We start from the raw sequence: 14,612 nt of genomic DNA on the forward strand, positions 1-14,612 counted from the left end.
GCCCGGGGCTGGCACCCCAGGGCCCGAGCCGACCCAGGCTGGAGCCACCGGGGGGCCAGCCTGGGCCGCGCCTCCTCCCCCCACACTCCCCCTTACGTGCTTCAGGCTTCCCGCGAATTAAATGTTCGCGGGAAGCAGGGGAGGGGGCGGAGACTTTGGGGAGGGGGCAGAATTGGGGCGGGCCGTGGGCGGGGCTGGGGGCGGGGCCGGGGTCCCATGGAGTGTCCTCCATTCGGAGGCACAAAATATGGTAACCCTAGCTTCACCTTTCATCCTTCTCCTTCCCTTGCACTGCTCCTCCACTAAATACCTTCCAGGGCTCTCTCCCCGAGACCCTGCCCTTTTACCACGGTTCACCGCCACAGCCTGCTCCACCCTGCAGGCTGCTCCGTGTCTCTCCTGGCCTCTTGCCAGACTTCTCCACTCAGGACAGGATCCCTGGGCCAATTCTCCCCCAGGCTTCCTTCTGGTCCCCACCAGTCTCTGGTCTCTCTACTGCCAAGAGAGGGACTACAGAGTTTCCCTCTGAAGCCCCTTTCTGCCCCAGACTTCCTCTCTTTAAACTTAGCAGCCAGCTCCTCCCACCGAGAATTATCCTTAACTGAGCTTAGTGTCCCCTTCTGATGTAACCTGATGAGCTAATTGGCCTTTCAAGCTCCAGTTAACTCTTTCAGAGCCCATCACACAAAGATCTTAGGGATCAGCAGTGCCATGGGAGGCACTCCATTCTGAGGCCCTCTGAGTTCGCTCCAGCTCCTTGGCCAGTCCCACTCAGACTCAGTGCCTGACTGGAAAGTATCTTGCCATTGATGAGGATGAGGAGAGATTGAGGCCTTATGGCTCAGCCATGGAGGAGCCAGATCCTCCAGTATATGGGGGCCTCATTTCTTTGACTCCATGTGGATGCTGCCCTGCTGGCAAGCTGGCGCATGCCTTCCCTGCCTCCATCCTGTTACTCTCATGCTGTGAGATAAAGGAGCATTTCCTCAAGAGCTGCTGCCTCTCAGAGTACAATGACCTGAAGCCAGGCCGAAGCAAGGAATGGAGTCCCCCAGGTGAAAGGAACTGACTGTCTCTTTGTTTGGTCTCCTACTGCAGCCTTTGTCCACATCGTAACAGCCAGGATGGGGGCCTGCCACATCACCACACAGTGCACCTTGGCTCCACACAGGCACCATGTATTCACTGCAGCAAGAGGAAGAGGCCCCCACTGCACCGCCAAGGCAGATCCAAGGACGGCAAAGGCAAGATGCACCCTAGAGAGACCACGGTCTTCTCCGTGGGCAGGTACTTGGTGAGACTGACCACCACATGTCTGTCTGCACTGGTGCTGTAGCCAGGTTGGCCCTAGGTTCTGAAAGAGACAAGGAGGGTGAGGTAATATGTTTTATTGGACCAACTTCTGTTGGTGGAAGGTGTGTAGCTCGAAAGCTTGTTCCTTCAACCAATAGAAGCTGATCCAATAAAAGATGTTCCCTTCTGCACTGTGTCTCCACCACATTTCTGTCAGCCTTAGCAGTTATTGTTTGTGACGCTCTCCTCAGGGAGCCCAGAACCGTAAGCCTCTGTGTTACTTCTCTGCCTTAGCAAGGGAGAGCTTTGCTGGTGCTTGAACTGTGTGTCAGCTCGCCGCCATGCCAGCCTGCCTTACCACCAGCTCCTCGCGACTCTGCCAGTCAAAGCCTCACCTTGCAGTATCTGTCAACAAACCCCAGCTCCTGAGTTCCCTAGCAATGTCCCAAGCAGTGGCCAGTCCCTCTCACTGGACACTCACAGAAATGATAAGTTTCACTGCCTGCAAAGAAACAGTACACCCCACTAGCCCGTTAGCCCAGCCGCGGACACTCACTTCATCTTAATCCACAGCACAGAGGCAGTTTATAGTAAAACTAAGAATAAGTTTATTAATAAAGAGCAGAGATTTAAGTGATACTAAGCAAGAGAAAAAGACAGGTCTGGTTACAAACAAAAAACAGTCTTTCTAGTGACTACAGCTTAACTTTAGCAAGCTATAATCTTTTCCTAAGCAGGTTTCTCATTTCCATCAAGCTGTCAGCATCGCCTGGCCCTGAGGCAGAAGGCTCCACCGTTCACAGGATCAGAGGGTTCTGACCCCTTTGTTCTCTAAGTCAGCGTTTCTCAAATTGGTACTCCAGGGGGTCCGCGGTCCCCGCTGATCAACTCCTCCCCGTCCTTCCCAGTGCCTCCTGCACACCGGGAAACAGCTGTTCTGTGGTGTGTAGGAGGTGCTGGGAGAGAGGGGGAGGAGCGGGGATGGGGTGCACTCGGGGGATGGGTGCAATCAGGGAAGGGGGGGAAGAGGCAGGGAAGAGGAGGGGCAGGGGAGGAGTGGGGGCGGGAAGAGACGGGGTGGGACCTTGGGGGAGGGGGGGGAGGGGGGGCAGGACCTGGGGCTGAGTGGGGGGATTTTGGGGGCCCGCAAAAATTTTAAAATCAAAATGGGGGTCCTTGGGTTGCTAAAGTTTGAGAACCGCTGCTCTAAGTGATGGGTAACTAAGGGCTTCTCTCCACTGCTTTTTATCGTCCACGAAACCTTTGCAATATATTTCTTCCAAGTGCACAGCGCAGACAGAGTGCTTCTCCCCCGGTGGCATGCAAACGCCATGCTGTCATCCTCATCCCCTGCCCAATTTGCTTTTCTGATTGGCTCAATCACTTTGTTTCCCTGAGCCATCAATGTATTTCCATTGCCCTTTGCTTGTAATCAAGCCATGCCACCAGGTAAATCTACCTCCCTTTCCCAAGGGCAGGCTTGTTTAGCAGCTGCCTCCAGGACATATTTTAAGAAGCTGTTTCCAGCCCACATACACAGCTCTTTATCTGCAGCCTGTCCATGCATCACACACTGAGCGCCGGCACCAGCAGGTCATGCAATTTTACATGATACCATAGGCGGTACTGTTTGGATACAAGGGTTTGTGCAGGGGTGGCAGGTTTGTATAATTTTTGGTGGTGCCCAGAATGGGTCCAAGTCCTGCCCCACCACACCTGCCTTGTAAGCCAATATATAATTTTAAAAATAATGTAAAAATGTGAGGGCTCTAGGGTGGGGCTGGTGATGAGGGGTTTGGGAGGGACTCAGGCAGAGGGTTGGGGTGCAGGGGAGAGAGCTGTGGGGGTGGCGCTGGGGCAGAGAGGTTCACGGTGCAGGAGAGGGATCAGGGCTGGGGCAGAGGGTTGGAGTGTAGGGGGGTGAGGGCTCTAGCTGGGGAGGTGGGCTCTGGGATGGGGCAGGGCTGGGGATGAGGAGTTTGGGGCGGAGGCAGGCTGCCCCGGGGCTGGGGCCAAAGAGGAGGACTCCCCCCAGCCCTCTCCCCACTGGCAGCAGCGAGCTCCAGGGGAGAGGCCTCCCTTTCCCCCCGGCAGCACACTCACCTCACGCCACTGTCACTGCACGTGCTCCTAGGACCCCTCTCAGTTCCAGGAAGCCCCCACTTGTGGTGGATGCCAGGGTGCGGGGGAGGGCTGCCATCATGTGTGCGCCTCCTCCCCTGCTGCTGCCCCTCACTGTAGCCTCACGGGGGGTGGGGGATGGGGCTGCTCCTTGCGCAGCGTGGGGCAGGAGTCATGACTGCGGGCAGGGGAGCCCCCTGTGCTGGTGGAGGGTCCCGCCGGAAAAGGGAAGGGTCCGAGGCGGAAGGGCAGGGTCAGAGTCAGCCTGCCCTGGCACTAGTACCCTGCGGCAGCAGTTGATGCTGGGAGCCGGCAGAGCAGAGCGCAGCGCAGAGCTGCAGGGGGCAGCCGCCCGCTTGAGGCAGGGACATTCCGGGGCCCAGAGGAGGCATGTGGGGGCAGCAGGTGGGGGCCGGGGAGAGACCCAGCTCTGACCATTGGTGGAGCTGGGGCCCTGAATATCGCTGGAGCCTGGGCACCACGGGTCCATATAACTCACCACCCCTGGGTATGTCCTGTGGCAGTTGGACTAAAGGGGTTCTTAGGGTTCACAGTGGAAAGGGAGAAAAGAGGGGTCCTGGGGAGAGTCTCTCTCCTGCCCCCTTACTCCTCCCCTCTTAGTTAATGCAGCCCAACAGGTTCCTGGCAACATGAGCATTAGTGGCCCCCTACTTTATGGCTCCACCCCACAGCACTGTGTCTATGCAGAGAGAGGGGTGTCCATCCATGGCAACACTGGCCTCTTACATTAATATCAATTTGAGGAAAGAGAGAGGACAGGGTCTCACTCAAAGTCACCCCATGAGCCAATAGCAGAGCAAGATCAGAGTCCAAGTCTCCTTGCTCTCAGGCAAGTGCCCCTACCCCTTGCCTTTTTACAATCCATATTGGCAGAGAGAGAGCTTCTCCTCTGCCCAGCGCCCAGTGACTACTTGCCTTCCATAAAAAGCCAAAGGGAAGCCGATCCCGATGTCCTCTCCCCCTAGGGAAAGTAGGCAGTTCCAACTTCCCTGGCTTGGCTCTGCTGGCTGAGTGATGCATGCTCGCTGATAGTCAGCACAATGCCCTTTGCTCACGGGCCCAATGACCCACAGCAGGTGACTTGTGCTCTCCTGATATGCAGGGGCAGGAGACTCCTGACACCACTATTGGTGCCAGGGGTCTTTTGGGGTCAGGGGCGAAGGGACCTAAGGCAGGGCCTGAGGACAAGCTGCCAGCAGCCTCCAGTGACTCTTGCAAAAGGCAGAGTGGAGCAGCACTAATAAATGGCTGAATGTGTCAAGGAAGGGCAATGCTGGGCCCCTCTTCCATCAGAGGCTGGCTAAGCCACTCGGGGAAGTTCCATTCAGAATTCATGGCTTGCAGGGCCACTGGGCACTGGGGAGGGGAGAAGGGTCAAGTGCTCCACTTGCTAGAGGAAATGTCTTCTCTCCAGAAGCCGAGCCAGACAGGGCAATGCACCATTTGGAAATCACGTCGGACTGTCCTATGCGTGTCAGTAGGAAAGTTAACTGGATGACCTTCATACCAACTGGTGTGAGGGATAAACAAATGGAGAGAGACACACGCCTTCTCCCTTGAGAGGGTATTCCCAACTGAAATGGTACCCTCTTTGGAGGATGATTTCAGGCTGGTCTCATCTTACACCAGGAGGTTAAAACGGGCGGCTGCTGTCTGTCAGCCTCTCAGAGCTTTTTGTCCAGCTAGCAGGACAAATATGACAGCATCAGCCATTCTGCAAAGCATGAAGGGAAATGTTCAGGATCAGGGTTAGGGAGGGCAGCATGTCCAAGGGGCATGAGCAAGGAAATCGGGGTCAGGAGGAGCATGGCCAAGGGGCAGGAGCAAGGTGTGGGGAGTTCAGGATGTGCATAATGAAGGTGTTTGCATGAAGAGGGTCAGAGGTCAGTTGTCAGCATGCTGAAGTGGTGTGGAGGGTCTGAGGTCCAACATCAGATGGCCTGTGGAAGTCAGAGGTCATTAGTAACATCTGAAGGAGTTGGTTTCATGGGGTCAGACATGAGTACCAGCATGAAGAAGAGTCAGAATGAGAGTTCAGGATTCAATTACAGTATGTTGAAAGAAAATATAAAAAGAGCTAGGGGTCAGAGACTGGAGGGGGCGCCGGCACAGCAATAGGATGTGAACGAGGCGTCCAAGGCTGGAGGGCGGCACCATGATGGAGCTGGATGGTGTGGTGGTGTATGCACACCCTGTCCCCCTCTGGGGGGGATTGTGAGTATGCTGACACCGCAATTAGTCTACCTAACTGTCCTGGGCCTCAACAGACAATGGCCAAAGTCAAAGCAGTAGCCCTTTGGTTCTGGGCTGCATTGTTACACGCACAAAATTCTGTGTTACTTACACACACTAGGGGGCACCATCCTTTACCCAGTTCCTAGGGCTCAAGGTGTAATCCTCTTAATTTAGACACACACACCCCTTATCCAATTTCTAGGGCTCAGGGCGTACTCTTTGTGGGTCTGCAGGACCTTTTACCTGTGAAAGAGCCTTACACAGTAATATCCTTATCCTCTATTTATTAACAATTACCAAGCAGAATACATGTGCTAAGCATACAATGCTATACTCACCAATGCTATAAAGGTGGACTTTCCCTGATGACCAGGCAAGGTCAGTCTCATCTGGATTCTGCACATCACAGTCGTTCAGAGGATTCTTAGCAGCTTTGATCTTAGTCTGTGTCTTACAGGTGAGTTCTTCTTCCAGGCCTTTCCTTCTTATTATTCTTATGTTCCTTCTGCTGGACTCCTTCTTGGACCCCAGTTTATATATTGAAACTTGAGTCCTGCTATACCTTAACCAAACATTTTATTAAATCCTAACATATTGTAACAAAATTCTCTAACCTAATCATACCCCACCACCTTAATTAATGTACACCTAGCAAAATTAATTATGTAACAGACAGAAACAATCAAAGAACCAGACAGATCATACAGACAAACAATAGAGAAGTGGGGACCATAAAGATAAAACAATAAAGAAATGAGGATTTCACAACCACAACTATTGATAAGTGATTTCTTGCCAGACAGGATGCTATCAAACTAAGTTTTCTTTAACCATCTTAAGCGCTGTTTCTTTATCTGGTGATGGTGGGTGCTATTAGGACAGGACCACCTTCTTAACAGCCTGATATTATGTTGTTTTAATGTCATTTAGATGGAATGTGAGGATGTGCCTTCCTGCTTCTTAGCTAATGGCTATTGCTCTCCTAATATGGCTGCAGACAAAGGCTTTTGGCCTTACAATAGGGCTACAGGAAAAGGCCTTATGCTTACAGTCCCCTCCTTAATGATGCTTTTACCAAAGCCATCATTACTATTACAGGAGTCTAATACTCAGACCTAGAATCATAGAATATCAGGATTGGAAGGGACCTCAGGTGGTCATCTAGTCCAACCCCCTTCTTAAAGCAGGGCCAATCCCCAGAAAGATTTTTACCCCAGATCCCTAACTGGCCCCCTCAAGGATTGAACTCATAACCCTGGGTTTAGCAGGCCAATGCTCAAACCACTGAGCTAGCCCTCCCCCCCACCTGCTAAGCTTGGGCTTGCCTCCTGGGTATAATTAACAAGAGCCTTATTTGACTTTGCATGCCAGCTTCCTGTATGCTTCAGACAGATCTCTTCATGCAGCAAGCCAAAGCTATTATGCTCACTAATAAAGCCAATTGGATTCCAATGATCACAATGGGGTGAACCATTATATTTAGCATACTAGTTGCAGAAGGTGACCACCCTGTAGTGGGTTAGCAGTGACCCCTCCTCCTCTGGGTCAGTGGGAGGCCACTCCGCTTCACTACGTTGCAGGGCGTTGCTCACGGTTGGGGAATTAGCTGAGTCACTCTCGGCCTGTAGCTCTGGTTGGCAGTCTGGGTAGAGTGATAGGCAGTTAGGGTCTCTATCCCACAATCAGGGCAGCGAAAGGTCGGTGGCTTGGACCTACACTCAGGGGCGAGTGGCAAATAAACAGTAAACTGAGCCCTTAGTCAGGGCAGGGCGGTACAGAGTCTGGGTCTCGGGTCTGCACTCAGGTCCAAGCCACAAACCAACAGTCCAGAGCCCAGGCCCTTAGTCAGGGTGAGGCAACAAATCCTCTGGGCTCAGGCTGAGGCAGAACCCCCAAACACAGTCTAGGGCAGGAGTAGAGCACCCAAACACAGTCTAGGGCAGAAGTAGAGCACCCAAACACAGTCTAGGAGAGCTCAGGCAGGGTTAGAGCCTAGTGTTCTCACTCGGTGGACAGTAGGCGGATGCAGGCCTCCTGGCCTATGGAGGGGGAGTACTGTCACCCCAAGGTGGGGTGGGGTGGGGTGGAGTGGCAGGGGGGGATGCAGGCCTGCCCAACTCCACTGCATCCCAGCCCAGGGCCCTAGGAGTGGTGGAGGGGTCCACCACTGGGTCAGTGGGGATCCTCCCGCAACACGCTGACCTGGTCGCAGGCCAGCTCTCAACTAGACAGTTGTCTAGTTCCCCTGGGCTACTTCCTATCTCCCTCTCAGGGCATACCTGGGTAGGTAAGGGGTCCTCTGCATCATCCGGGTAGAAGGCCAGCAGCAGTCCCGGCAACTCCTCCTCGGCTTGGTCAGTGTGTGGCTCTGGCAGTGTTGGCCAGTCCTCAGCACTGCCGGGGTCCACAGCAATCTCCCAGTTCAGGAGCAGGCAGGAAACGTCTGGCTCCTTCAGCGGCTGCCACCCAACTGAGCTTGCAGACTCGCCTTTTGTATGTCCTGTCCCTCCCACTGACTTCCAGTGGGAGGGGTGAGTACAGCATGGCTCCACCCACCAGGGCTCTGCAAGTGGCCCCTCCCTCTCTGGGTCTGTGGGAAGCCACTCCGCCTCACTACACACCCTAATAATGTTTCCCACTAGGAGTGATGTCCTGCATCTGCAATAGTTTTCAGTACATGAGTGATTTCTGTATTATCATGTTGTACTTCAATACGTATTTGTTCTCCTGTCTGTGCAATATCTTGTAAATGCAAATGTAACAATTTTCTTATCATGGTCATAGTCATGCATAAGGTTACAGGTGTTACATTGTGATACAATTGTGGTCTAAACTTCAAGTATTTTACAGTCCATACAGGTATATAGTATTCAAAATCACAACTTTTAATCTTTGTAATATTGCAAAAACATCTATTAACTAAATAAGTCATAAAATACAATTCCTTATCTTCTATTCCTACCATTGGACAATGACTTCTAAAACAAACACATCTCCTTCCTGCATATACAACAGCCAACTTTTGTTCAGTGAATATATCAAACATACATCTTTGGGTTCTTTTGTCTTTAACATAGAAACATTCATCTCTTTCTTGTAAATTTTGATCATCAAACATATATCCCAAATTTTCATGGGCTACACACTGAAACATGTCAATGGTTTTCCATTGTTGGTTTTAACCATGCTGCCCATCCCTTATAGAGCATTTGTACATATGGGGCACATTGGGGTATGTCCTTGGACACATTTAACCCAGTGAGGTCCAGCTCAATTTGCATTAGAGATTGTATTGGTGATATAATAACTTGTTTTCTATGATCCAATTTTACCACATGTGGTTCATTTAATAGATGTCTTCTTGATTTTTGTATATCAGGTTCAGTGGCAATTATTTTAAAATTTAAAATTACTCAGATGTTTTGCAAAACATATTCGCCTAGTTGGGCAGGGATATTATGAAAGTGCCCTGGGTTTCTTTAATCCATTCTGGGGGTCCCATTTCACCGATATCTTGGCTATCCACCTGCAAAGGTGCATTGGTGCAGTTTCCTGATATTTGCAATTGTTGTCCTGAGGAAATAGTGTGCTGGGCCTTGATTCTGATATTTGAAGCAGGTGAGGCTTATTAAACCCCATTAACATCCTAATATCAATGTCCCCTCCTGTCTGCCAAGCAAACCCTATGACCTTCAGTATCCCACATTTAGGGGTTAATACAGGGATCCTAAGAGGATTGACCCCTTCTTATTCCTGTGAGTTTAAGACAGTCAATATTATATATTGTGGCTTTTGGTCCCATGCAATTTCCCATCATAGCGTTGGAGTATCCAGTCATTAATGACAACCTAGATTGGAATGGGGCTTCTGGTGATAGCCCACCAGCCATTATGTTATAGTAATGGGCAAACCTCTTTTCCCAACACAAGCAACAGCTGGTGTGATTGAATACTGATGGATCAATCCAACATTCTATCATCATCCAGAAATCATTTCTCCATACATTTACTGCATCAATGTCTACAGCCCAGCGAATTTGGTTTGCTAACAGACAAACAACATGTAACATAACACACATACACACACAGTCACAACAGCAGCTTCTTAATCACGGTGTCCAGGTCACTTGTGTTCTTCTGAACTCTGAAAGACAAAAAAATAAAAAATTCTAATGCCCCCCTCCCCTTGGTGGGGCTAATTGGAGGTAACTGCTTGAAATCCCCTTTCTGTGATGTAAGCTGTGACAAATGGAACATTTTAACTTTGGCTTGTTTAGCCTTTTTGACCAGATTTCTACCTGGTATACTGTTGGGCTGGCCTTTTCCACAATGTCTACTGGGCCTTCCCATTTCATTCCCAAAGAATGATCTTGTTCTGCAAATTTCCGATACAGCACTTGATCTCCAACCTCCCATTCAACAGGCTTCTTTACCCAGACCCGCCTTTTATCCATCTTTTTTATGTTAACACCCAATTGTTCTGCTATTTTCTTGTGGATGTCTGTTAATGCCTCTTTGGGTTGCCACTCATCTGGAATATCTATATTGAGCCACCACTGTTGGGGTGTTCTCATGTCCCTTCCTGTCATTGCTACAAAGGGAGTATAATCATGACTTGCTGGGACCGACCTTAAGGCCATTAGAATCATAGGCAGTTTTTCATCCCAATCTTTTCCATTTTCTTTTACCATTTTTCTTAGAGCATCCTTAAGAGTGCAGTTAGTTCATTCTGTTTGTCCTGAGGATTGGAGGCGTCCCGCAATGTGTAACCTTTGCTTAATGCTGAGTATTTTACACAGTTCCTGCATAGTTTCCCCAATGAAGTGTGGGCTTTGGTCTGAATCGATTTCCTTGAGCAGCCCCCATTTTTCTCCTGAGCTTTCTGTAGGGTAAGTCCTGATTTCACTGGTCACTCCACCTTTTTATACTCTGGCAGGGGACACTCATGCTCCTGCCCTTGCACTGCAAGGCTGTATGGTACGGGGGGTAGTATCTTTCCCTTTTCTACAGCTGTCCCTTGATTTACAAGGGCCAGAGTCCAGTGTGCCAACCTAGGATCAGATACCTGCCCCTCCTGCACTTTTCCTGATATGTATTTCAGTGGGGAATGTACTATTTGTACTATGACTTTGGACCCTCCAATTATATACTCCCAATGCTGCAAGGCCCACACTAAGGCCCAGCACTCATTCTCACAGGGGGGAAATTTTGCTCAGTGTAATTCAGTGTTTTGGACCCATAGGCCACAATCTGTAATTTCCCTGTGCTTTGCTTCTGTAACAGCGCTGCTCCCAGCACTACATTAGTACTAGCCTGTTGCAGGATGAATGGTTCTCTCACCTTTGGATATGCTAAGTCCTGTGCCAAATCCTGTTTCAGGGTCAGTAATGCCTTTGCTTGATCAGGCCCCCACTCCCATTGCTGTCCTTTCTTTAGGAGAAAATACAGTGGGCGATTCTTGTCAGCAGACATTTCAATAAAATCTCTCGAGAAGTTTAGGGTTCCCAAAAGAGCTCTTAAGGTTGCCATATCAGTAGGGGCAGGAAGTTTTCCAATCAGTTCTACCAGTTGTGGATCTGGGGTTCATCTTTCCTTTCCCAATATGATCCCTAAATATTTTACCTCTTGCTTTACCAGTTGGGCCTTGGGTCTGCTAGCCCTGAATCCGGCATCTTGGATGATTTGTAACACCTGCTCAGTGATCCTACCAACCTCCTCCCTATTGTCCCCATGCACCAATATATCAACATAGGAAATTACTCTCTTTTGGTTTTCAGGTGTCAATTTTCCCCACATCTTAACCACATGGGAGTGACAAATTGCGGGTGCATTATGAAAACCCTGGGGGACACTTGTGAAACAGAACTCTTGTCCCCTGTAAGTGAAACCAAATTTGTACCAAGACTCAGGGTGCAAGGGAATGGCAAAGAAGGCATTTGCTAAATCTATTGCTGAGCACCACTGTGCCCCGGCTTCTACCGCAGCAACTACTTCTTGGTACTTAGCCACTACTGGAGCAGTGGCAGGGGTTACTGCATTTAATGCTCTAAAATCCACTGGCATTCGCCAGGTTTCCCCATCCCCTTTCAGTACAGGCCAAATCAGGGCATTATTAGTACTAGCCATTTGCATAATACCATCCTGTTCTAACAAACTTTCAGGGGTAGATTTTATTCCTTCCTCTGCCTCCTGAGGATACTTGTATTGACGCTGTGGAAGGGGGTCAAGCCCTCAAATTAAAACCTCAGCATCAATTTTCCTACACTCCAATTTATGTTTAGCCCATACCCCAAGAAACTTGTCCACCCATGTGCTCTCTTCTTCTGCTTGTCCTCCTTCTGGGGCCTTTACAGACGCACACCTATGTATAGCATTAATGGAGGGGATGGATGTTTCTGCTGGCTCTTCACTATGTGCCCATAGGAACCCGTTGGCTAAATCCACAATGGTGGATCCTTCATTACTTCCTTCACCCAGTCATGGGAGGTGGGTGAACCCCTGGCTTGGGGAGGCTAGCACCCCAGCCTTGCCCCTTCCACCCAAGGCCCCACCCCTTCTGCGTGTACCAGAGCCCAGCACCCATTGTGGCCACTGGCCCCTGCCTATTGCCCCCCTCCCACACACACACGGTGGCTGCTGGTCCCTGCCCCAGGCTAGTGTCCCCAGTCACGGAGCACCAGAGCGCCTGGCAGTGTGGACCCAGCCCCCCGCAGGCCGCGCTGCCTGGCCCAATCCCCGACCGGCATCCAGCCACCCCGGGCCAGACCACTGGGCCCAACCACCGGCTGGCCGGCCCCGCTGCCCCTGAAGGTGCCCCCCGGCTGAGCTGCCAGCTCCAGCGCTGAGCGGGTGGGCAGGCAGTGCGGCCAGAGCGGCCCCCATCCCCAGCACTGGGCAGGCAGCGAGGCCCCAGTGCTAGGAGGACGGGTGGCGTGGCACGGCCCCATGGGCACACTGCAGCCCCCAGCCTGTCTGCCCCAGCCTCTAGCACAAAGGGAACAGTAGGCAGGAGGGGCCTGAAGGTGGAGCATGGGCAGGGGGACGTCAGGCTGTTTGGGAAGGCAAAGCCTTCCTGTGCCTACGATACCCGTCACCCATACATTCAGTCCCATCTGGTAGCAAGAACACAGTTTATTCCTAACCGCTTCTCAGCACTGCATATTATTGTCCAGGCAGAAGCACTAGTATAGGCCTGGGCTAGAACCTCATAATCTGCTGGCCTCTACTCAGTTTGTGCCAACAGCTTCACCATCCAATCCAGACACGTGTCCCTTTCTAGGGGTCCCAATAACTGAGCAGCCGCCCGTACCTGATCTGGGGTAAAATCAGAAATCTCTGTAATATTTTGCCTTATTTCCCTTCATTGTTGTGCATCATTTGGGTCAAGTTCTGTTCCTGTTACCACCCTCGTGGTAACAAGCCACAAGATTGAGTTGCTGTGCTTTTAATTTCAAATCCTGCAATTCCCTTTTTGCAGGGTCATAGGGCCCTTCAGGAAAAGCATCGGAGGGCATGGGGAGTATGAGCATCCAGGATCTCTCTCTTCAGGATCCATCCAACTATTCCCATTCCAAGTGTCCTCCCAGGTGTCTGTATCCACCATGCCCACACTCACGCCTCCCCTTACTGCTGCTACTATGCTCCTCTGGGCTCCCAACATGTTTTCCAATTTCTCTATTCGCTGCCTGCAGACTGTATGGTCACTGCTTGTCTGGGCCTGATCCTTATTTCTTGTAACAGCATTCTGACAGCTGCCTGAGCATCCCCCAGTTTCATTTGCAATGTAGAGATCTCCCCATTCAAGTTTTCTACTTTCAGTTTCAGTTGTTCACGCTCTTTGTAATCCTCCAGTTGTCTTTCCTGGCGTGCTACCAGATTGGAGAGATTGGTGACAGCTTTCCATAATGCTCATGCTGCTGCTGCTTTGATAGTCTTTTTCTTTGGTTTTGGCTTCATGCACTTACAGAATGCTTCAAAGCCCTTACAAGCAGACTCAAGGGCATCCCTTCCCTGGAAAAAATCTTGTCCCCCCATTCTGCTACCCATTTAGCAAGGAGGGTGGGGTCTTCAGCTAACCCCCACTCCTCCTGATCCCTTTTCTTTGTTTCCTTTCCCTCCTGTTGCTTCAGGGTGAAACATTCTGCCAACAGGTAGTGACTCTTTTTGACAAAATGTCACTGGTATTCTGCTGCTATTACTGTGTTAGGCTAGATCAATTCGGTCCAAACAACCTTAGGCTGCCCACATTCTCTCCACCAAATTTGTTACCCACACAAAATTCTCTGTTACTCACACACTGTAGAGGAACCCACCTTTACCCAGTTCCTAGTGCTCAGGGTGTACTTTGCGGGTCTGCGGGACTTGAAAGAGCCTTACACAGTAGTATCCTTATCCTCTATTTATTAACAATTACCAAGCAGAATACACATACTAAGCATACAATGCCATGTTCACCAATCCTGATCAGGCTGGCAGACTTTCCCTGTTGGCCAGGCAAGGTCAGCCTTGTCTGGATTCTGGTTGCTGCACATCACGGTTGTGCAGAGGATTCTTATCAGCTTTGATCTTAGGCTGTGTCTCAGGGCAGGTCTACACGATAGCCGGTATCAATGCTCTGAGATCAATCCACTGGCAGTCGATTTAGCGGATCTAGGAAAGACCCACCAAATCGACTGCAGATCACTCTCCAGTCGACCCATGTACTCTACCCCCAATGAGATTTTCTCCCATCGACCAGGGCCGGCTCCAGGCACCAGCTTGTCAAGCAGGTGCTTGGGGCGGCCACTCCGGAGAGGGGCGGCACATCCAGCTATTCGGCGGCAATTTGGCGGACGGTCCCTCACTCCGGCTCGGAGCGAAGGACCTCCCACCGAATTGCCGCCGCAGATCGTGATCACGGCTTTTTTTTTTTTTTTTTTTTTTTTTTTTTTTTTGCTTGGGGCG

The 14,612-nt window shown here is 50.8% G+C and overlaps 1 protein-coding gene across 3 annotated transcripts in view; it reads left to right on the forward strand.

The window, feature by feature from the left end:
* Positions 1-14,612, forward strand: part of RELL2 (RELT like 2) — a 63,461-nt gene that overhangs the window by 9,410 nt on the left and 39,439 nt on the right. For all 3 annotated transcript variants that reach the window (XM_034778661.1, XM_034778663.1, XM_034778662.1), the window contains exon 5: positions 1,099-1,287. In XM_034778661.1, coding sequence (XP_034634552.1) covers positions 1,099-1,287 — 189 coding nt within the window. The remainder of the gene's footprint in view (positions 1-1,098; positions 1,288-14,612) is intronic.

The sequence above is a fragment of the Trachemys scripta genome, chromosome 8 (assembly GCF_013100865.1).
Source record: "Trachemys scripta elegans isolate TJP31775 chromosome 8, CAS_Tse_1.0, whole genome shotgun sequence".
In the NCBI taxonomy this organism is placed as follows: domain Eukaryota; kingdom Metazoa; phylum Chordata; order Testudines; family Emydidae; genus Trachemys; species Trachemys scripta.